The sequence below is a fragment of the Sus scrofa genome, chromosome 9 (genome assembly GCF_000003025.6).
Source record: "Sus scrofa isolate TJ Tabasco breed Duroc chromosome 9, Sscrofa11.1, whole genome shotgun sequence".
In the NCBI taxonomy this organism is placed as follows: Eukaryota; Metazoa; Chordata; class Mammalia; order Artiodactyla; family Suidae; genus Sus; species Sus scrofa.
In genome coordinates, this window is record NC_010451.4 from 80,747,989 (window position 1) to 80,773,441 (window position 25,453).

General features: G+C 33.1%; 1 protein-coding gene across 7 annotated transcripts in view; it reads left to right on the forward strand.

The window, feature by feature from the left end:
- Window positions 1–25,453, forward strand: part of PHF14 (PHD finger protein 14) — a 188,976-nt gene that overhangs the window by 70,804 nt on the left and 92,719 nt on the right. For 5 of the 7 annotated variants that reach the window (XM_013979727.2, XM_013979728.2, XM_005667646.3 and 2 more), the window contains exons 15-16: window positions 13,735–13,785; window positions 13,905–14,026. In XM_013979727.2, the coding sequence (XP_013835181.1) occupies window positions 13,735–13,785; window positions 13,905–14,026 (173 nt within the window). Of the gene's footprint in view, window positions 1–13,734; window positions 13,786–13,904; window positions 19,259–24,278; window positions 24,734–25,453 lie in introns of those variants that run through there. The other 2 variants (XM_005667645.3, XM_003130175.4) reach the window with 2 other exon arrangements.

The following is a 25,453-nucleotide window of genomic DNA, read 5'->3' on the forward strand; positions in this document are numbered from 1 at the left end:
AAGGAAAGCACAAAGTTCTTAATACAATGGTTGCATAAGTTACTGACAGTGTAGATACAGACAATGATCTGAAGACTTATAAAATACCAAAAGGATAACCTCAGTGAAAGCCAAAGAGGATGAACCTGGGCTTTTGCAAGTTTAGCAGTATTTAAAAGAGAGAGAAGATAACTTCTTCCCTAGCTTGCTCAGTATCTAGCTGAACCCTCACAATGTTTGCCATTGATTTATGGGTGAGTGACAGGGTTTTTCTCTGCCTCATATTTCTTTTTTTTTCCCTTTCTTTTTTTAGTTAATTAAAAGGAAATAACATGAGTGAAGCAGAGAATCTTAAAAAATAAAGGTCCTTGTGATAGATGCTATGTCAGCCTTATTAACCCAGTGACTCTCTTTTTCTTTTATTTATAGAAGTTGCACAAATGAGTATAGGGCTTTTCTCATTAGAGACTTTGGTAAAGAGAGCCTCTTTTATTTTGATTACATTAAGCAGTTCTTTCCTTCAGGAATCCTCCAGTTTACACCATCCATTGCCAGTGTATATTTCAAAAGTTGGCTTTGATATAATTAATTTTTTTAGTTGTTGAACCTATGCTTTGGATCCATGTATTCAACATTAATGGTATGATGCCACCTTATAAAATAATAATTGTCATATGTCTAATTATACATTCTGGGGAAAACTAGCAGTTTTTCTAGTAGTTTTAACTTCTGCATTGATAGCCAATAATAAAAATTGGGGGTAATTTTAAAGTATAGTTTTCATTTATTGTAAGAATAAAAATGTTTGGTTTCGGAGACTGGGATTTTATTTATCATAATATAATTCAGCTTCTTGTGCACTGGGAGGATTATTTTTCTTTTCCTTCATGAAGGCCTTTTAATAGGTACATAGTTTCATATGCCTAGCACACCTTTAAATGTAAAATGACCATATTTCTTATAATAGTGTTTTCCTTCAATTCCTATATTAGATTAAAATATTTTTTTCTCCAACTTCTTAAAATGTTATATGGATCATGGGAATTCCTTTGCGATGCAGTGAGTTAAGGATCTGGTAATGTCACTATTGCTGCTCTATTGAGGGTTTGATTCCTGGCCTAGGAACTGTGTACCTTAGGTGCAGTCAAAAAAATGTTATGTGGTTCTAATCTTTCTAATCTTACTTTTACTATAGTACCTTCTTTCTACTAGTTTCAAATAGTATCTATTTCTTTCTACCTTTCTAGTTCATTTCTTTGACATTGAGCCAAAGCAATTGTAATCCCATTGACTTTGTAGGTTGCTGTTTTACTGATGTTTGATGCATTCACTGTCTAGTATCACATCATACGTTTTATGATTTTGTAATATTTCTAGTTTTAAGAATTGTTTTTCACACTTTTAGAGATCCCGGTAATTCTGTTGTTATTTTATCTCCTCTGATTTTGCTTATTTTCAGCTTAATCTCACAGCACTTCTAATGCATGCAACACAGTTCTCAGCCTCAGTGGTTTAATCTTTATTTTGTCATCTCTGGGAAACCTTCAGAATCCAGTAAAGAGAAGACAGTATTTTTTTTTTTTTTTGTCTTTTTGTCATTTTTTGGGCCGTTCCCGCGGCATATGGAGGTTCCCAGGCTAGGGGTCTAATCGGAGCTGTAGCCACCGGCCTTCACCAGAGCCACAGCAATGCAGGATCCAAGCCACGTCTGCAACCTACACCATAACTCACGGCAATGCCGGATTGTTAACCCACTGAGCAAGGGCAGGGACCGAACCCGCAACCTCATGGTTCCTAGTTGGATTCGTTAACCACTGCACCACGACGGGAACTCCAGAAGACAGTATTTTAAGATGAACTTTTGTTTTTAATGCATAGAAACATGAATTGATGTTTTATCTTCTTCACAATTGTCAAAATTGTAGGTAATTATCTTTTATGTGAGTGCTTTGGTCATGTTTATTCCTTAGTTGAATAGTTCTCTACATTAGGCAGTAAAAGTTGGCTACTTGGGAATCTAGGTATGTCCATACTAGTCTTTATAATTTCCTTGTCCAACTCTTGAGCCATGATCAGGTTAATTTTTTTCCAACATACATGTATTGAGCAACTGATGATAGAAGGCACTAAGCAATAGATGCTGAAGGGAACACTAAAATGAAAACGTGGTCTATAACCTCAAAGAATTGTGCTGATAGAAAACTGACCCCTCAAATAATGTAATATAAATTAGAAGGCACATTGTCCATATGAAAGGTACATTAAATTGACCTAGCAGATAACATGATGACTGTGAAATGGAAAAGGAAGGACAGAAGATTGAGGTGAGCAACAAAGACTACAAGTTGATTATTACTACTAGTAGGAAAGTATTCTACTAGCTGCAAAATTCTTTATTTTCCATTGCCGAAAACCTTGATATTATTAAGTTGAAATTTTTAAAGTTAACAGCAAGCTGAACACTTTAAAAAAAAATTGGAGCCCTAAAAAAAATTTGAACCACATTTAGATATCATATAGCACCTTTATTTGTTATTTAATTAATTGAATTAAATAATTAAATAATTAAATGTAATTTAATTATTACAGGTTTTGATGATAGGAATCTTGATGGCAACAGCTTCTTTAATAACTTGGCAAAATTTTAAAGAAGTTGATTGGATCAAATCTTAATAACTTAGTGTTGATATAGATTTACTTATCAATTAAGATTATTGATGATTAGTGAGAGCTAGAGCACCTTCAGCAAGAAAAGTTGCTTAATATTTCAGCCGTTTAATTTTTTCAGATAAATAGGTGTAAACATTTTCTTAGAATAGCTCATTTCTCTTTAGATTATCTCTGTATTAAGGAAATTCTGATCATTAGTGTATTGATTGATTTAAGAGATTTTTTTAAAATTTAAATAACATATTTAGTAGTGTCTTGTGTATGGTTGTGACTTTTAATTATACTTGAGAAAATAACTATCAAAAAAGTAATATTTTTCTCTCTAGGACAATTCCTTTGTAGCATTAGTCTCTGTCTTTTTTTTTTTTTTTTTTTTTTTTTTTCCAATTTAAGACTGTACCCGTGGCTATGGAGGTTCCCAGGCTAGGGGTCAGATTGGGGCTTCAGCTGCCAGCCTACACCACATTCACACCATTGTCAGATCTGAGCTCCATCTGCAACCTACACTGCAACTCATGGCACCGCCAGATCCTTAACCCACTGAGTGGGGCCAGGGATCAAACCCTCAAACTCATGGATACTAGTCATCGTTGTTACCACTAAACCATAATGGGAACTCTAGCATTAGTCTCTTTAAAAGATAAATGGTACAAAATCAAATTCTTGAGTGTTTTAAATATCATCAAAACCTGTAAGATAGCTTTGTGTGTGGTACAAAGAAGCTGGACTAGCACATGTTATAGTTATAGAATCCTAGTCCATACTCTGCCAATAACCCTTATGTGGCCTTGGATAAATAATTTATCATATTTGTGCTCAGTATGCTCATTTAGTAAAATAAATTAGATGATCTACCATCTTTTCTTGAATCAAAAGTCTCTAAATTTCACAGTTGTCTTATTTTTTTAATCCCTAAGACTGTTTATGGGAAAGTTGAAATATACACATTAATATTCAAATCATCTGAAATGTACACTTTGTAACTAGACTTTAGCATTTTTATTTTATTTTTAAAGATGACATTTGTTGGTAACCTTTACTTTTTTCCTTTCTGGCAGTTGCTTTTATTATAATCATTGTCGTCTTCTGAAAAAATTGTATGAATCATTCCAGGAGACACCGGTCATCAAGTGGGGCACCAGATGTGTATCATCACCACAGGATGACTTACTTGAAAGATTTTTTTAAAATTTTCCTTTTGCTTCATTTACATAGTGACATTTGATTATTTTACTTAGCCAATATTATACTGACTTTTTTGGTGATAGTAACTTCCCAAAGATAAAATATTGTTTAATAATAACAGAAATGTGTTTTCTGAACACTTTATGAGCTTTTAAACAATAGCTCACTTTTTACCCTATCACTGTTCTAAAGCTGGCAGGGTGAAGTGCATGCTAAAGGAAAGTATGCAATCAGACTACCTCAGTAATTAAATTTCGAGGATTCTTATTCATTCAGTTTCTTTTTCTTTCTTTTTTTTTTTTTTTCCTGCACTTGGGGCATACAAAAGTTCCTGGGCCAAGGACTGAACCTCTGCCACATCGGTGGCTAGAACCGCTACAATGATAATGCTGGATCCTTTACTCACTGCACCACAAGAGAACTCTGACATTGTTTATTTTTAAAGAAAGGAACTAATAGTTTTAAAATAAACTGTTTGTGGGAATTCCCGTCGTGGCTCAACTGAAATGAATCTGAGTACCAACTGGTATCCATGAGGATGCAGGTTCCATTCCTGGCCTTGCTCAGTAAGTTAAGGATCGGTGTTGCCATGAGCTGCAGTGTAGGTCGCAGATGCGGCTTAGATCCAGCATAGCTGTGTGGCTGTGTTCTAGGCCGACAGCTATAGCCTGGATTGGACCCCTACCCAGGGACCTTCCATATGTTTTGGGTGCAGCCCTAAAAAGCAGTTATATAAAAAAAAATTTTTGCTCTTCATTGTTTTTTTCATTTGTTTAGTTTCTTTGAATCTGAGACTAACCTTAAACTACTTGTAATATATTTCTCTTCTACAGTTTTCCATATGGTTAGACTGTGTCAGATAGTTTCTTTGATATTTTCTGAGCCCCCTCTCATCCAGCTCTAATGTGAATTGCTTTTTTTTTTTTTGTCTTTTTGCTATTTCTTGGGCCGCTACCGCGGCATATGGAGGTTCCCAGGCTAGGGTCGAATCAGAGCTGTAGCTGCCAGCCTATGCCAGAGCCACAGCAACGCAGGATCCGAGCCATGTCTGCAACCTACACCACAGCTCACGGCAACACCGGATCGTTAACCCACTGAGCAGGGGCAGGGACGGAACCCGCAACCTCATGGTTCCTAGTTGGATTCGTTAACTACTGCACCATGACGGGAACTCCTGAATTGCTTTTTTATGTTATCCTTGAACTTTGTTTCATCATCATTCTAGGAATTCCTTTTAACTTTTGATAGGTAGAATTTCCTGTTGCTTGTATTCATTTTTTTTTTTTTTTTTTTTTTTTGCTTTTAGTCCCTTATCTTGATGCGGCAAATCTTTCACTGACTTATTAAATAAAATGTAACGAGAAGTAAATTTTTTGAGATCTCATATGTGTAAAATTTTTAAATTTTTTAAATACTCCATTACTTACTTGACTGTATATAAAATACCACAATTTTTTTTTTTTTTTAAGTCACTTGACTAACACTTTGCTTCCAGTATTGCTTTCTGTGTTTGTAACTTTTTTTTCTTCTTTCTCTTTTTTTTTTAAGGCCTGCACCTACAGCTTATGGAAGTTCCTGGGCTGGGGGTCTAACCAGAACTGTCAGCCTATGCCACAGCCATGGCAGTGCAGAATCTGAGCTGCATCTTGTGGCTACACGGGATCCTTAACCCACTAATTGAGGCCAGTTGTCAAACCTACATCCTTATTGACACCATGCTGGTTTTTTAACCTGCTGAGCCACAACGAGAATTCCAATGTAACTTTTTTTAAACTCTTAGGATTTTCTCTTTCTGAGTTGGGATGAGTACATACTTTCATTGTTTCTTTTTATAGCAAATGTTCTTATTTCATAATTGTAAAGATTTCTTTCATATCTTTAGGAATATTAATTATAAACAGTTTAAAGTTTTTTTCTGTATCCTAAATTGTTTGTGTTGCCTCTAGGTTCTTTATTTCTATTGATACTTAATCTCTTTCATGTTGAAGCTTTCAGATACCTAGAAATCTTTGGATGTCCACTTATATTTTGTTTTAAAAAAGGTAATTAAGTCTGTATAGGGCTGATAAACCCATTGTTTTTCCTATAGGGTGACTTTATAATTGGGGGCTTTTTCTTTGGGAATCCCCTAATGTCAGTATCAGTAGATTTTTCCCACATTAATTCAGTATATGTATTCTCTTACCTCCTAAGGGTATTGAGATATGATTCACTCTAAAATTTAAGAACAGTTTAACTTAGAGTGAGATTTTGAAAGATCTGAGCAGTATATGACTTTATTTTATCCTTCACCTTAGTTGCACTTAACCATATTTATACTAATTATCCATTTAATTGTTTGGTATACATAGACTTATGGACCTGAACTCCAAGTGGATAGGTATACTATTCACCACTATATGGTTACTAATACCACAGTAGGTGCTTAGTGTGTATTTCACAAATGAGTTCTTTCCCTCTTCTACTGTGGCTCTACATCTGAAGCCAGTGTGCTTTGGAAAAATCTTTTTTCCAGTCTTTTATTAGGGAATTAATTTCTTTCTCCTTGCATATTCATCTTATTTCACTGATGAAACTAGAGAATTACTCTAAATGCAGCCTGGGATACTTCTATTTAAATACCTTGTTATTTAGATCTTTTCTCTGCATTATTTTTTATGTGGAAACTTTTCACTGCTTTTAGGCAAGAAAATTACTTTTGAGGAAAGTATAAATTAGCTTACTCATGTTCCTTTTGAAGTTACTTTAAAATTGATGTTTGTACTTTTTGGTGTATTTTCTAATAACTTTAATGTAACTTGAAAGCCTTCAGATTTTCTTTTCATTTTCTTTACACTCTGTGTCATCTAAGTGACTTTTCATCTTTTACGCAAGTGCCAAAGGACTTGTTGGGACTATCTTTCCATAGTCTTTTACACATAGTACATCATCTCCTGCTCTCTTTGAAGTTGTCAGATCTTCCTTTCTGGCTCATACATTTTTATACTGTTTTATGTATCTCCTTTTTTTGGGGAAAATAAATGCAATAGTGAGTCAACATACTTTTTAGCAGTTTTGACTTAAACCATATTGTTTTTCAGGATGCGCCTTTTCTTATAGATTATTATTTTTGAAATAAACACATTGTTAACCTGTTTTCCATTTTACTTAATATTGTAAATCAGTAATTTGTTATAAGTTGCAGTCTTCATTTGAGAGGTAATCAAATACTAGGGTCTGCTTTCATTACATTTGTTTTTTAAAATAGTTTTACACATATGCAAAGTAATATCCTGTTTAACAAAGTTAAAGCTTAAGTGAGAATTTGAAAATCTGGAATATGTTTTATATATGTATGTAATTTTTTAGATGCTAGTTTAGTAGAAATAAAGGAACATTTGTATCTAGCCTATTGAAATGGCTGAAGATTAACAGGCATTCCTTATGCCCATGTCTTAATTTATTTGTTATCTTTATACTATTTTGATTAAATTATTACAGTTCTAGAAAAATGGGGTTATGTATGGGGACTTCTGATATCAGAGTTATTAAATTTATTACCAGATCTGAGTTGACCTCTGAGGTGCTAAACAGATTATGTAACCTCTATCTGTCATAGATGCTTAGAAGAAACTGACAAAAATTTGGGGAATAATCTAAATCATACTTAACTCATTTTGGCTCAGAAATCCACTGTGGGTACTTAGCTCAAGTAATCTTACTCCAGAACCCAGAGGCTCCTGCTTTACTTTTTACCTCTTCAAAATTCATTGTTTTTATTTTATTTCCAGGGATATGAAATAAAGAGAACAAGGAGTAGTCAGAGATTCAGGATTTTACTTATTTCGAAAATTATCTATGAAATGAGTTTTATAGCATTTATTATGTGAAATGTATTATATTTTTAGGCTTATGGTTATAATGTTAAGTGAAATTGGTCATGATCTTTTTATTCTTCCAGCTATTTTCCTAACCTTGTTAATATAGATTAAATTAGGTTAGATAAAAATAAACTCTTAAGACCAATTGACAAGAAGGAAAAACACTCATTTTTATGGTCACCATTCTGTCTGTTGTATGTTGATAGCCAACAAAAACAGATGGTGCTTTGTTCACACCTTGTTTATATATGTAACATTTTTCATTTGAATATTTTATGAGCTTTAATATATTATTGTTTTAAGTATGTTGTTTTATTATTGAAAAACATACTTATTTTTAAGAAATATATGTATTTATATTGAAATACGTATGTATTATATACACATATGTATTATATTGAAGCATTTTGAATGACTGCCAGATAGCTCTGACATTTATTCCTAAACATAAGTCTGAAGATATTTTAGCTTGACAGAGGTCTTCACAGTTTGACTTAACTGTCCTAATTAACAGTAAATTTGGAATTTTACTCATGAACAAGCATTTTTCTTTTTATATGTAAATTACAGAGGAAGACATTCTTTATGTTTCATCTAAACACATATGGCTTATTTATTGTCACTTGTATAAATGTTGATTTGTCATCCAAAAGATGTGTTGAATTTAGAAATTTAGACAGAATAGTGCACAAATGAATATGTGAAATTAATCTTAGTGATATTAAAGAGGTTGAGAAACTGTCTTCTAGTTTTAAATTTAGTTCATTCGTTAAATGTATCATTCTAGCCTTGGGAAAATCATCATGCATCTGACTTAATTACTAATTAAAATAACCCCAGCTATAAAGAATTAATTAAAATTTGTTACATGTTTTCTAGACCCCTTGCTCAGTAGGTCGGGAATATGGCGTTGCTGTGAGCTGTGGTGTACTTTGCAGATGGCTCGGCTCTGATGTTGCTGTGGCTGTGGCGTAGGCTCAGCTCCAATTAGACCCCTAGCCTGGGAACTTCCATATGCTGCAAGTGTGGCCCTAAAAATCAAAAAAATAAAAAAACAGAAAACAAGCAAACAGAAAAATATGGATGAGTCAAGATTTGGAGTAATTTTCAAACTTTCAATTACTTTCAATAGTTTAATAATTGAAAACATAGGCAGGTTTGGAAATAAGCCTCAGTCGATTATTATTATTTTTTTTTGCATTTGAAAGTTTTAGATTATATGTGATAAATTCTAAAGCACACACTTTTTAAATGAAATTTTTCCTTATTCCACATGCTGTTTTCTGCCTCCTGCTTTATTTATGTTGTTTCTAAAATAGTGTCAGCCTCAGTGTTTATCAGGAAATGACCACCTGGTTATGAATACTTCTGTACATCTAAGATCAGGCAAGCTCTTTGATTATTGAAATTTGTTGTTTGAACCAAACATGTTTTGATTTTTTTTGCCTGTTGCTTTTTCTTTTTCTTTTTTTTTCCCATCACTTCTCCCCCTTTTTAAATTCCCTTTAAGTTTTCTGATTAACTCAAGTATACTATGTTTAAGGTATGGTGTCTGTTAGGATTGTAGGTAGTCATGAGCTACAGTGGTTACAGTTTCTGCCACTTCATTAAAACTAGGGGAAAAAAAAAAACCCCACAGCTCTCAGTGGGCATTTGGTATTGTGAAGAGTTATATTTGAATTAAATACTCTAATTTTTAATTTTTGGAAATACTAGTTGTGTGATAAATGCTAAAGAAGCTTGCTATAATTTACTTTGGTTGTGGATCATTTTGGTCATTGTACGTATAGGGTAACACATTTGGGTAGAATATAGTTTCATTTTGAAGTACTGAGGTCTCCATTGAGTATAATTTTTTCATTTACTTATTTCAAAATGTAAGAATTTTTCATGTAGGCATCACACAGTTACAGTTTATTTAAATATTCAAGTGAAATGAAAATAAGAGATTTGCTTTCTTATGGTAATTTTGCTCATCTCATTTAGGATTAAATTATTAATCTTGAATTTGTCATACAAAAAAAAAATCACTAACTTGAGAGTGGAGAGACCTGGGTTTGAGGTTGACCTCTGTCAGTTATTAGCTCTGTGATTAAGTCAGTTCCTTGATGGCTTTCTCAGAGCTTAAGATGGTATAATTTCACATTGCTTGTAACAACTCTTTTTCTGGCTGGAATTTGTTTATGTTGCTTATAATATTTAAAACTACTGCAAGAATACATTAATGATTATATTTTGGTAATATATGCATTTAATTTAAAATGACTATTTTAGATAATTATAAATACACTTATTCACTTTAAAAATAGCACTGAGATAAATATAATAAAAGGGAATTTATAACTTTAGAGAAATGTAACTGTGCCACTATGTAATAGGATCATTGTATAGCGTTATGCTTTATGATGCTAATAGGTATGAATAACTTCCAATTGATGCAATCATACCAGATGTTAAGAGATTTAAAGTATTAATCAGAAATGGTAAATAATTGTATATCTTCTTAAGAATTGAAAACATGAATGTGGAGCTTTCACATAAATACTTCAAAAAAATTGAGTGTTCAGATTATTGAGTTAATAGATGACTTATTTGTTGTTTCATTACCGAAAATATGAGTTGAATGAAGAGAAATATGGAAATGTGTGAGGACCTTTTGAGCATTCTTAGATGTTTATAGAAACTAAAATGAATAATTTGAATATTTTACCTTTGACATTGGTTATTAATTTTATCACCTTAATGAAGTGCTATATACATAAGTTATGCAAATTGAAATATAGATTAGTAGAGAAGAGTTAAGAATAGCTTAACTTTTTTTTTCTTTTGGTCTTTTTAGGGCTGCACCTGTGGCATATGGAGGCTAGGGGTTGAATTGGAGCTGCAGCTGCTGGCCTATGCCATAGCTGAGCTGTGTCTGCAATGTAACACTACAGCTCTCAACTCCATAACCCACTGAATGAGGCCAGGGATCGAGCCTGTATCCTCATGGATGCTAGTCAGGTTTGCTTTTGCTGAGCCATGACAGGAACTACTAGTTTAACCTTTTTGTCAATTATTTTATCATGTGTATTATTTAGCATTATCACTTATGAGTTTAAACCTAACCATTTATGATTTATTATATTAAAACAAGTTTATTGAGGTTTTATGTAACATATAACATATTGTATTAAGTTTAATTGGGTCTAGAAAGATGAAATAACATGGTTGTTACCGGCTTTGGCATAAATTGTGTTAGGGAACAGAAATTGAAACATAAAGCAAAGGAATGTCACAGAATGGAAGGATGAATATACAAAGGGCTAGAACTTAGATAAGTGTTTTCAATATAAAGGGCTCTTCTGTACTGATGCTGTCAATCTTATTGTGTGTGTGACTTACTTGGGATCTTGCTAAAAGGCAGATTCTAGATTCTAATTCAGTATGTTGCAGAGAGCATGAGATTCTACAGTTCTAACAAACTCCCAGGAGATGCCAGTGCTTATGAGCCATGATTGATATTTTGAAGAGCAAGGCTTATTAGCACAAGTTCTTTGGAAATAAGAATAGACATAGGGCCTGAATTTAAAACCTTTTTTTCCTAATTTCTTCCGTAATGTAATTAAAACACACTGATTGGCAGTATACATGTAAATGAATGCATAGTCTATACATTTATTTACTTTGAATGACTAATTTAGGAAACTCTTGGTTATCTGGGGCAGATTATAAAGAGTGTTCAGTTAACCATGGTATTAAATAAAAAGTGGCTTAGTATTGTAGAGAATTGAAATGACAGTAAATTAGAAAAACATCAATGTATTTATGCTTGACAGTGATTCTGTTTAGAATTATTTGGTACCTCCTCTAACTTGGGAATATTCCTTTATCTCAGTAGTCAGAAAAAGTAATTTTTGGGAGTGATATCTCCTTTCTCTTTCAATCTCTCTAAAGAGCAATGATTTTCACATGGGGTTTATGTCTTGAGAGGCTGTGTACATTAGAGATTTTGAACACACTGGCTACAAGAACTGTGGTACTTATATTACTTTTAAACATGGGTGTTATCTTCCAAATGGTAAATGTGTTCTGAAATATAGGACATTAACTTTAACTAAATAAGTTTGAGTCATCTATACCATATTTAGTTTTATTTTAACTAGAATTTGGAGACATCTGAAACCTTTTCCTCCCACTTTTTTTAAGGTTGTCAAAAATTGATTTTGTTACAAAAACATGTATGTGTAAGTGCATACATACACACTAAACACACAGAGCCACACACAGGCAGACAGTAGATGTAGTGTGAGTCCAGGTTTAGCATTTCAGCTCTTATAAGGCATATATGATAACTCATGAAAATTTATATGCTCTCAATAAATCATTACTGTGTGACATGTATGAGATGAAGTATTAAAAAATCTTTAGCCTAATTTTGTAGAACTTAAAGATACTTGTTTTATTTAAAAGTAAAGCACCATCAAGCATCTTTTCATGTGTTTTTTGGCCATCTTTGTAGAAATGTCTGTTTAGATCTGTCCATTTTTTGGTTGGGCTGTTTTCTTTTCTTTTTTTCTTTTTGATATAAAGTTGTGTGAGATATTTATGTATTTTGGAGATGAATCCCTTGTTGGTTGCTTCATTTGCAGAGAATTTTTCCTATTCTTTAGGTTGCCTTTTTTTTTTTTTAATAGTTTCCTTTGCTGTGCAGAAGCTTTTAAGTTTAATTAGGTTCCATTTACTTATTTTTGTCTTTATTTTCCTTAGGTGAATCAAAAAAGATATTGCTGTGATTTATGTCAAAGAGTGTTCTGCCTATGTTTTCCTTTAGCAGTTTTATAGTATCCAGCCTTACATTTAGGTCCTTAATCCATTTTGAGCTTATTTTTGTGTATGGTGTTAGAAAATATTCTATTTTCATTTTTTTACATGTAGCTGTCCAGTTTTCCCAGCACTACCTATTGAAGAAACTGTCTTTCTTTTCATTGTCTATTCTTGTCTCCTTTGTCATAGATTAGATGAACATACATGTGTGAGTTTCTCTTGGTTTTCTATGCTGTTGTACTGACCTATGTTTCTGTTTTTGTGCCAATACTGTACTGTTTTGATGACTGTAGCTTTGTAGTATAGTCTGAAGTCTGGAAGCTTAATTCCTTTAGTTCTCTTGTTGGGAATGTTAATTGGTACAACCACAGTGCAGAAACAGTATGGAGGTTCCTTAAAAAAATAAAGTGGAAGTACTCTGACCTAGTATATATCCAGAGAAAAACATAATAGGAAAAGAAACATGCACCCAAATGTTCATTTCAACACTGTTTGCCGTAGCTAAGACATGGAAATAACCTAAATGGCCATTGACAGAGGACTAGATAAAGAACATGTGGTACATATATTACAATGAAATATTATTCAGCCATAAAAAAGAATGAAATAATGCCATTTGCACCAACATGGATGGACCTAGAGGTTATCATATTAAGTAAGCTGAACAGAGAAAGGTAAATATCATATGATATCACTTATATGTGGAATCTAATAAAAATGATAGAAAAGAACTTTTTATGAAACAGAAACAAACTCAAAAGATTTTGAAATTAAATTTGGGCTTTCCAAAGGGGAAACCATGGAGGCATAAACTGGAAGGGTGGGTTAACACCTATGCACTACTATATGTAAAATAGGTAACTAACAAGGACTTACTGTGTAGCAAAGGGAGGTCTACCTAATGTTCTGTGATAACCTATATGGGAAAAAAAAGAATGGATTCACGTACATGTATAACTGATTCAATTTGCTATAAACCTGAAGCTAATACAACATTGTAAATCAACTATACCCCCAATAAATAGAAGTAAAGCCTTGTCACTGTAGAGTGTATTTGTCATGTTTTTATTTCCTGTGACATAAGTTATAACAGTGTGCAATAAAACAGTACAGTATTAATTAGAAATACTGATTTTCCACGTGTTTAATTTAAGCAGTAACATTTAGCAGAGAAAATTTATTTCTATTATTAGTTAAACATTTCATATTTTTGTGGATTTTTTTCTTTTTTTAGAGAACCAGAGGACGAAAACGAAGCTTCATTCCTGAGGAAGAAAAACATGAGGTTGGAATAAGTTAAGCATATTGTACACAATCTAAACTTTGAGAAACTTTCTCTTTTAAAATAATATGTTTTCCTCATGCCCTGATTTTATGTTTGCTTTGTTATTTCTTATATGGTAGGAAAGAGTTCCTAGAGAGAGAAGACAAAGGCAGTCTGTATTACAAAAGAAACCCAAGGCTGAAGATTTACGAACTGAATGTGCAACTTGCAAGGGAACTGGAGACAATGAAAATCTTGTCAGGTAAGTTGAATGCTGAGACTTTGTCTTTAGGGGATTAAAGTTCCATCTGCATCATTTTCTCATCACAGATATAATGAGAAAAAAAAATCACAGTATAAGACCTTTTTAAAAATTTTATTTAATGGATGTAGTACTTTAGAAACAGATTTCATCCACTTATTAACCTACCATGCATGGTTCTTCTCTGGAATTAAATTATAATTAAGAGTGATAACCTGGATTTTGAACACAAGAGAATTAATTTTCCCTTGACAAAAGAAGGTAGCAGTGCTCTGAATATAGGGGCCACAAAAATAATTTGATCCAAAAACTTTGAGCTAAGATTATTATGTTTTATCTCATCTAACAATAAAACTACCAGTTCTCTTAGCATATTATGGAAGTTAAAATTTATTAGCGATAATGATAAGACATTGCTTTTTACTGACAAGAGCTTTGTTAGTACTTCCTTACCATTTTTCAAAACAATGTGTTAAATGCTTCTCTCATGAAATAAAGAAAGGTGAAAAGATGGCCTAGATAGAAAATTTTTGTTTTTTGTTTTGTTTTCTTCTTTGTTTCTTTGTTTTGTTTTGGTACTTTTAAAAAATTGAGACAAATGGTAATCAGAAATCTCAGCTGATGTGGCACAGTGGCTGTTCCTGAGGGTACAGAGGCTACTAATTTTAGCCATTTGCTTCTCTTGCTAAGATGAAGAAATTTTTCAAAGCCCTGGATGAGAGGAAGGAGTGGGTGGGTAAACAAAAGGAGACTTCATTTAAATGAAGTATCACTCTTTCAGAGGACAGTGACAGAAAGAATATTTTAGTATATTACAGGAACCCTTTCTGATTTCTTTCAAAAATTCTTTTGATAAAGCCCTAATACATTTATTTAGGGCACAAAAATTAAATGTTTCAAAAAGAGTAAGTTGACAAAATGTGTATTAGTCTTGCTGTAAGATTTTAAATATTTGCTTCCAAAATAATGTAATTTATTTGCCATTAAAATATAATTTGTTTTAATTCCTCAAAGATACGTTGTTTTAAATGCAGTGAGTTTTTTATACTATCATTTAAGAAGATAATGAGAAAGTAAAATCTTAGTGAAGAATTTACAACACACTTCAACAAAGTTGAGAAAGTTTATAATATTAGCCCACTCTTTTTTGAAGTAGTTTGCGTAGAATGTCGGGAGAGCTCTCCTAGAGGTTAAAAATCATTTAAGTTTAGGCCAAATTAGTTCTAATATCAAAATATATACATGAATAATTCTGTTTGCAATATAATTTTCTAGTATATGTTAAAAAAGAAATCCCAAGCCTTTAGTATAATGGAGTACATAAAACAGTAAGGCAATAAAAATTAAAAAAATCATAAAAAGTCTTATTAATGAACAAAAATTGAGCACAGAATAAAATTTCTTTGGAGTTGAGGGCAGCATTGTGGGACATGATCATTTTGAAACAGTAGTTAAAAAATTAAGAGAGGTAGTTACCCTCTTTATACATACTTGAACCTATCTAAACATTTAATGTGTAATTTTTTTAAGATGGTAGGTTGATTTAGGCCCTTTTGCTATAGGACCTATGTATTTTTGCCAGTTTATTTATTTTATTTATTTGGCCATGTATTTGAGAAGGACCAAGGAAATAAATACAATTTTTATTTTAAAAACCATTTTATTATAAGGGCATCTCGAAGACATTTATTGTAGTTGGTTTTTTAAAAAATAGGTATCATCTTTCTTTGATCCTTGACAAGATTTTTAATTATTATTAGAATTTTCTATCACTTATTTAACTAGTTTCTCTAATGAAATATTTATTCTTAATTACAATATTACCACATTGCCGGTGTCTGGGATTTTTGTGAAAGTCTTGTGGAGGTAAAGATATTTTTGTGACTCTAGAAATGATGGCTATACAACATCTTCATTGGTTTTGCCTTGTTAAGAAGGTAACATCACAGATTTTCTGCAAAGGTTTTGAAGAGGTAATGAAGAGGAAATTAAGTGTTTTCTAAATATTATATATTAATGTTTCTGAGGACAAAATAAGCTGGATATAAAGCAGTGCCATACAATGTTTTTTGGTTATATTGCGATTTTTAAAAAATATATATATTTATATATATGTGTATACATACATATATACATATATGTTTGTATGTGTAAGTACACATTGTGTTTAAACTCTTGGATTAAAGAACTTTATTTCATATAGAATTTCATGTATTCAAAAAGGTAATTTTATAAGCTAATATCTGCTTTTTCCCCGAACATCTCATTTATTTTGTAATTGGCACCATCATTGTTTGCTAACACCCTCCCTAAAGCCCTTACTTTTATGATTAATTTGCATGTTAACTATTATGTACACATGCTATTTTTTTTTAAAACTTTAATTTTAAGGCATTTTAAGTTAGATTTTATTTTCCCTAAAGATATATTTCAGTGCTTGGCCAGAGATACATTATACTTATTATGTATGTCTATTATATTCTCTTACAAAATTAAACTTCTTAAGTCATAATTTAATAATCTTTTATTGAATTTCCTCAAGTTTCTTTGAATTAATGTACATGACTCACTAGAATCAGCTGTTTGGCAGCGTTGATTTGAAACCACACTTCTCTATGTAATTCAGGCTATATAAAAAATTCTTATTGTTTTCCTTGCTTTTTCAGTTATTTGTATATGTGTATATGTTAATTTATATGTATAATTTTTCATATCACTGCAAAATTACATTCTATTTATCAGTTAACTATAGTAGTGTGTTGCAACTGTTATTCTCTGTTTTTCCTCAGTTTTTGTCAGGCCTCTGGCAAGTAATTTAGCATTTCTGAGCCTTAGTTTTTGCCTCTGCTGTACATGATCAGAATCATACTGTGTTCCATTACTAAAGGCTTTGTGTATAATTCCTGGGTGAGAGTACATTCTTTTCTTTATAAAATAGTAGGGCAGCAGTATTATTTGATAATTCAAAGAACGCATATATGTGGGCTCTGAACTGTGGGTTCCAATTGATAAATATGTTATAGTAATAATAAATACTTATGTTTTATCTTTCAGAGAAGTACATTTCCTGTTTTTGTACATAATTATTCCTGCAGTGTGGGCTACAAAAACTTGAATTTGTTGAAACATGTTTTCTAAAATGATTAGACTAAACTATTTCCATTCAAAATGGGAAATAGGAAAATTATCAAGGTCTTAAAGAGAAAGATGGTTTATGGTATCTTAGGGGTTTTTTAAAAAATATTACTTCCTTTTCTGCCATCGACTTTTTAAACTTACTTTAAATTTATCTATGAAATTATAATTGAATATATATTCCTTTATGTTATTTAGTACAATTAGACGCCAAAGGCCAAATTGAAACCGTCTTGGAATTTTAAGGTCTTTGGGGCATTTATCTCTCTGTATAGATGTTCTTTGTTGGAGGTACGTTTGAGCCCTTTGCGATATCTTACGTGATTTTGCTTCCACAGTTCCTGGGACATTTAATACTCCGTAAATGCTTGATAAATGAATGACTATGCCACATAAGTCATGACTGATTATTCTTTGCTGAATTAATTATAAAATTTACTACTATAACTTATTCTTAGACTAAATTTGTCAGTCTCTATAAGTATTTGACAAAAATGTTTGAGGCTTAATAAAGGAGGATTACTTTTATGTCACTAAAGAATAGCAGATGAGTTTTTTCTGTGTATTTGATAAAGAAGTAGGAATCACAGATTCAAGATTAGTTGATGCATGTATATGAAAATGGAAATGAAGTGATTTCTTGAACATATTTAATTTTCAAGAGATAGATTTTAGAGTTAGGTGGGCCTTTGTTCTCCACAAGTCTTTTTTTTTTTTTTTTTTTTTGGTCTTTTTGTCTTTTTTGTTGTTGTTGTTGTTGCTATTTCTTGGGCCGCTCCCCGGGCATATGGAGGTTCCCAGGCTAGGGGTTGAATTGGAGCTGTAGCCACCGGCCTACGCCAGAGCCACAGCAACGCGGGATCCGAGCCACGTCTGCAACCTACACCACAGCTCACGGCAACGCCAGATCGTTAACCCACTGAGCAAGGGCAGGGACCGAACCCGCAACCTCATGGTTCCTAGTCGGATTCGTTAACCACTGCGCCACGACGGGAACTCCACAAGTCTTCATCAAACTATCAAATTAAAAATTAAACTAAACTTTTAGGCCTCACTTTTTATCTTAACTGTGTAAACTCAGTGTGACATCCTTTGGTACTTTATGGGAGATAGGAGAGACAGAAGTTTTCCTAAAACTAAGAGCCTTAGACTCCATTGGTCCACTTAAATAGCATCTTTAATTTTATTTTGTATTGTGGCGCTGCTTAGAAACATTAAGGGTAGGAAATGATCTGTGAAGCTGTTTTATTTTATAGCCAAGGCATTACCATTAAATGCTTGCATATTCCCCTCTCATTTGAGTATATGGCAAATTATGTAAGTATTTAACCATTTTGGTTACAAGATTAGGATGTTTGTTTGGTCTGTTAACAATGTTGTTAGAACTTTTATTTATTTCACATTTTAAACATTAGCTTCTCAGTGCCTCCCTCCAAACCAATTTTGATGGTATCATAAATTATTAGGAGCACCATCAAGAATTCATATTTATCAGATTTCATTTTAAATATTGGTCTCTTTGGTAATTCAGATTTTTAAATTTTTAATTGCCTTTTGTTTTAACTAGTATAGAGGCTTATAAATTGCTTGGGTCATAGTTGCAGGGGTGTTTTCTCTCAAATTTGAATAGACAAAGAGAGAAAGGCTTAATTGTAACTTTAGTTACTATATTCATAGAACATAAGATCACTTTAAGTGGCTTGTTTTAAATTAAAAAAATGAAACCTAGTTTTATTTCTTTTAAGGACAATTAAGACTTCATTTGATAGATTGCCAAAAACAAATAGAACAAGTTATTTTGGTTGTGCACTTCCTAGTTTACTGTTTCTTATGCAGTTGATGACATAATAAACAATCTTAATGATAAAATTTGCTTATTCGTGTAGGAATGTCATATGATTATAAAGTGATGGTACAAATGTATGTTATTTGGATACTTATAAATTAAAATTTAGGGAGTTCCCATTGTGGCTCAGTAGGTTAAGGATCCTGTGTTGTTTCTGTGAGGATGCGGGTTTGATCCCTGGCCTCACTCAGTGAGGCCTCAGCTGAGCCCCAGTTCAACTCCTAGCCTGGAAACTTCTATATGCCACAGGTGTGGCCATAAAAAGAAAAAAAAAAAAAGAAATTAAAACTTAGAAACAAATAGAAATTTTAAATGATGTGTCTTCTTATTAAATTTCAAATTGTCAAAAATATTTACTGCAGAGAGACATTTCTGAATAATCATTTGTTTCTATCCCGTACTTTTCTAACAATTTCAAGGATAGGTTTTTAGGTTTTGTTTTGTCTTGTCTTGTAACCCTGAGTCAGTGATTAGCATAGTACACGTTGCTGTATTTTTAAGGATTGTTTCCAAAGTTTGAATTTCTGATGTTTCTTTCAGTTATATGTGGCAAAGTATATCCCCTCAAGTCACCCTGATGTCCTGTGTGGTATACCTCTTCTTCAAGTTTTTTATTTTTTTTAATGATTTTTATTTTTTCTATTAAAGCTGGTTTACAGTGTTCTGTCAGTTTTCTACTGTATAGTAAAGAGACTCAGTCACACATACATATATGCATTCTTTTTCTCACATTATCCTCCATTATGCTCCATCATAAGTGACTAGATATAGTTCCCAGTGCTGTACAGTGGGATCTCATTGCTTACCCATTCCAAAGGCAGTTGTTTGCATCTGTTAACCCCAGATTTCCAGTCCATCCCACTCCCTCCCCCTTGGCAACAACGAGTCTGTTCTCCAAGTCCATGAGATTTTTTTCCTGTGGAAAGGTTCATTTGTGCTGTATATTAGATTCCAGATATAAGTGATATCATATGATACTGTCTTTCTCCTTCTGACCTACTACCCTTAGTATGAGAGACTCTAGTTACATCCATGTTGCTGCAAATGGCATTATTTTATTCTTATTTATGACTGAATAGTATTCCATTATGTATATATACAACATCTTCTTAATCTAATCATCTGTCGATGGACATTAAGGTTGTTTCCATGTCTTGGCTATTGAGAATAGTGCTGCAGTGAAGATAGGAGTACATTTATCTTTTTCAAGGAAACTTTTGTCTGGATGTATGCCCAAGAATGGGATTGCTGGGTCAGATGGTAGTTCTGTATTTAGTTTTCTGTGGTACCTCAATACTGTTATACCAGTTTACATTCCCACCAACAGTATAGGGGGGTTCCCTTTTCTCCACACCCTCTCTAGCATTTGTTATTTGTGGACTTATGAATGATGGCCATTCTGACTGGTGTGAGGTGGTATCTCATAGTAGTTTTGATTTGCATTTCTCTAAAAATCAGTGATGTTGAGCATTTTTTCATGTGCCTCCATCTGTATATCTTCTTTGGAGAAATGTCTATTCTGTTCTTTTGCCCATTTTTCACTTGGGTTGTTGGCTTTTTTGCTGTTGAGTTATATAAGTTGTTTGAATATTTTAGAGATTAAGCCCTTATCAATTGCATCGTTTGAAACTATTTTCTCCCAATCTGTAAGTTGTCTTTTTTTTTTTTTTATGGTTTCCTTTGCTATGCAGAAGCTTGTCAGTTTGATTAGATCCCATTAGTTTATTTTTGCTTTTATTTCTGTTGCCTTGGGAGACTGACTTGAGAAATCGTTTGTAATGTTGATGTCAGAGAATTTTTCCTATGTTCTCTTCTAGGAGTTTGATGGTGTCTTGTCTTACATTTAAGTCTTTAAGCCATTTTGAGTTTATTTTTGTGCATGGTGTGAGGGTGTGTTCCAGTTTCATTGATTTACATGCAGCTGTCCAGTTTTCCCAGCACCACTGCAACCGAGCACCAGCCATTGTTACTCTCACTCCCCTGGGAACACACCCGCCCTGCTCCTGCCACTGCCAGATGCTCTGGGCAATGCCCAGATGCTTGATCACTGTCCCTTCCCAGGACCCTACAACTAGGAGCAGCCTGTGCAGCACCTCCTGTGTGGGTTAAGCAGAACAGGGTGCTTCTTGCATGTTCTACAGGTGGTGGGGGCAAACCACCGCAGTTATTTCTGACTACAAAGGTGGGCGTGACCTGCCACCACTAGGAGTCGTTGAAGAGGCACCACTTGTGGCCCCAGTCAACTCAGAGGGCACCACAGAGGAGGGCATTGCCACTGAATACCACCTGTTGTTCTCTGTTTTATTTATCCTTGTACAGCTCTCAGTTTCTTGCTCCAAGTCATTGAGCAAGGAACGCCCCCTCATAGTGATTAGTGCCTTGCACACATCATACAAGGAATCATTGGCCATGTATTAAATCTTCCTAATTTTTATATTTAATATAAAATATATTTTAATAAACATCTCATCTAAAATAGATGTAATGTAAAAGACAAAGTAGCACATCAAGATATCTCAGAAAGATAAACTTCCTATAACTCGTAACCTGAAGTAATAGGCTACCTAATTCTTTTAAGAGAGTTCACATCTAAAGGGAAGATAAGCGTGGCATTCTAAATCAAAATTGATGAATTATTAGGAATTATTTGGACATTTAAACAAAGGAATAGAAGTTCCCTTCTTGGCTTAGTGGGTAATAGACCCGACTACTATCCATGAAGATACGGTTTAAGTGTGGCATTCTAAATGAAAATTGATGAATTATTAGAAATTATTTGGATATTTAAACAAAGGAATAGGAGTTCCCTTGGTGGCTCAGCGGTTAACAAACCTGCCTAGTATCCATGAGGATGCAGTTTCAATCCCTGGCCTCTCTCAGTGGGTTAAAGATCCGGCACTGCCATCAGCTGTGGTGTAGGTCATAGACGTGACTCGGATCTCGCATTGCTATGGCTGTGGAGTAGGCCTGCAGCTATAGCTCCTATTTGACAACAAGTTTGGGAACTTCCATATGCTGTGAGTACAGCCCTAAAAATAAATGAATATAATTATGACATGAAACTTTATTTTCTTAGATTTTTAACCGTTTAAAAAGTTTTTCTATTTACTTAATTTTTAAAGTAACCGTATAAGAAAGAGTTTATAGAAACAACTTTTCAAGGAACTGTCATACGAATACCAAATAATATCATCATCTAATATTTAGCTAAAATTAAAATTCAGTGTAATTAGGAACACTTACTTCTTTCATATTCTGGAGTGTTTAACATAATGATGTCTCCATTTTGAGAAAATATTTTTAAATTTTCACTTCGTTTAATAGTTGATTTTTAAGCTTTTTGATATCTTTTAAAAAACAAATTACCTTATTAAATCTACTATTGGAAGTTTATTATAGGTTTTTGGAAAACCTGGTCATTTAATTAATATTAACTTCAAAAAGTCCTACTTAATTGAATCAGCTTAATACTAGAAGTAAAATTCTGTAAGAATGCCGATATCTAATATATGAATAATGCTAGAAGGTTTAAAGAAAATTGATTGACAAAGATATTTTTCTTTCCTTTTTTATCAAACACAAGTAGTACAAAAAGAGCAAATATAACTATTTAAAGTTTTATAATGTATAGTCTTTGCCAATACGTTTTTTTTTAAATAGGTATTTTGATGAAATACAATTTTAGTAATTTTGATGTCAACAAAAAAAATAAAAAATCCAGTTAAAAAAGTGGCTGTACCTACATAAAAACTTAATCACCTGTGCTTTGTTTTAATGTTTTAAAATCCAGAATGTGTAAACTACATGGAGAAGCAACAATTCAGCTTCCCAAAAGAAATTCTAAATTAATGATGAAACAAAAGCTGGAATATTTTCATGGAAATTTTTTTCCATTTATTAAAATCTATTTATAAATTGTCCAATAATTTTCTTTTAAGTTTCAGGACACTATATTTACTTGTTTGTTCAAGCTTAGAATATGTGCAAAGTAGTTTCAGAATTGCCAACCCAAACCACTGCAAAAAGTAAATCTACTTAGTTGTTTGAGTTTGGGGGATATGGGTAGGGGTGTAATGTACAATGAAATGTATAAATGATAAGTGGATAAATTGGTGAATTTTAATGAATGCAGGTACTCATGTAACCTCCATTTCTATCAAGATATAGAACATTTTCATCATTACCAAAAAGCTGTGCCCTTTCCTAATCAGTACCTCTTCTCAAAGACAACCAACTGCTTTTCTCTTTTCTTTCCTGTGTTGACTGAAAAAAAAAGCTCAACCTGAAAGTTGATAATTAAGTTTTATTTAGCCTACCAAAACTAAGGACTTAAGCTCAGGACATAGCCTCTCATCTCTGAGATACTGCTTGGAAGAGCTAAGAGAAGAGCCAGGATCTGTATATAGGAGTTTGGTAACAAAAACCAGGCAGTCAGAACATCAAAAGATTACTGTGGGTTAAAGAAAACCGGACTCTCAAGTTAATGAATTTGGCTCTTTTCTAAGTATGGGAAAATGCATGAGTCTAGGCTCATTGAAGTCATTCCTTTGATGTGCACCTGAGCTATTGTAGGGTCAGTATCCAGTTCCTTCCCATCTTGAGTCCTCTTAGGGTTCACTGTTGCAAGTGACTGCTGTGGCCCAAGGGCTTGGCAGCAGGGCAGGAAGCCCATTTCTCTCCTTAATGAGTTTTCTCAGAGTCCATCCTTCAGGTGCTGCAGTGGCTTGAGAGCTGTGTTAACCTTTGTTTACTGATATAGCAGGCAAAATTTTTTCATTCACATCTATAAGTTGGCTCTTACAGAATTTCAGACAAATGGTATGTTTAGTTCTGATGACAGTCATTTTAATGAGTGTGTGAGGGAACTCTACTATGGGATTTTCAGGTGCTCATTGTTTGTATGCCTTCCTTTATGAACTAATTCTTTTGCTCATTTAAAAAAATATATGGTACCACTTATATGCGGAACCAAAAGAAGATACAAATGAATGTATTTATAAAACAGAAATAGACTCACAACATAGAAAGTAAACTTATGGTTGTGAAAGGGGAAAGATGATAGGGAAGAATAAATTAGGAGTTTGAGATTAACATATACAAACTATTATATATGAAATAGATAATAAGGACCTACTGTATAGCACAGGAAACTACTCAGTATTCTGTATATGGGAAAAGAATCTGAAAAAATGGATATGTGTATATATGTAATTGAATTGCTTTGCAATACATGTGAAACTAACACAATATATATATTTTTTCTTTTTTTAGGGCCATGCCTGCAACATATTAAGTTCCCAGGCTAGATAGAGGTCAGATCGGAGCTGCAGCTGCTGGTCTGTGCAACAGACACAACAGTGTGTGATCTGAGCTGTCTGAGACATACATCACAGCTCATGGCGATGCCAGATCCTTAACCCACTGAGCGAGGCTAGGGATTGAACCCACATGCTCAGGGTTCATAACCCACTAAGCCACAAGGGGAACTCCCCTAACACAATATTTTAAATCAAGTATATCCCAATATAAAATAAAAATTAAATTGAAAAAAAATTGGGTTGTATGTTTAGTATTGAGTTATAGGAGTGTTTAATGTATTCTGGATTTAAATCCTTTTACAAATATATGTTCTTCAAACATATTCTACTTATCTATGGCCTGCCTATTCATTTTCTTATTTATTCTTAATAAATAATAATTTTCTATATTATTTACTTGTTTTATTGAAGTATAGTTGATTTACAAGGTGGTGATAATTTTTGAAGTACAACAAAGTGATTGAGTTATACATGTACATAAATCCATTCTCTTTCAGATTGTTTTTCCACATAGATTATCACAGGTATTGGGTAGCATTCTCTGTGCTATACAGAAGGTCCCTGTTTTCCAATCATTTCATATACCTCAATGTGCATATGCTAATCCCAAACCCCCAGTCCATCTCCCCACCCCGACCTGTCCCCTTTGGTAACCATGTTTCTCAAAGCTTTTGAGTCTGTTTCTGTTCTGCAAATAAGCTCATTTGTATCCTTTTTTAGGATTCTACAAATATGTTTGTCTTTCACTGTCTGACTAACTTCACTTAGTATGATAATTTCCAGGTCCAGCCATGTTGCTGCAAATGGCATTATTTCATTCTTTTTTATGTTTAATATTCCATTGTATACATGTACCACATCTTTATCCATTCCCTTGTTGATAGACATTTACATTGCTTCCTTGCTTGGCTATTGTGAATAGTGCTGCAGTGAATATTGGGGTACATATATCTTTTTGAGTTATGATTTTCTCCAGATAGATGCCCAGGAGTGGGATTGCTGGATCATATGGCAACTCTATTTTTAGTTATTGAGGAACCTCCATGCTGATTTTCATAGTGGTTGTACCAACATACATTCCCACCAGCAGTGTAAAAAGATTCCCTTTTCTCTGCACATTCTCCAGAA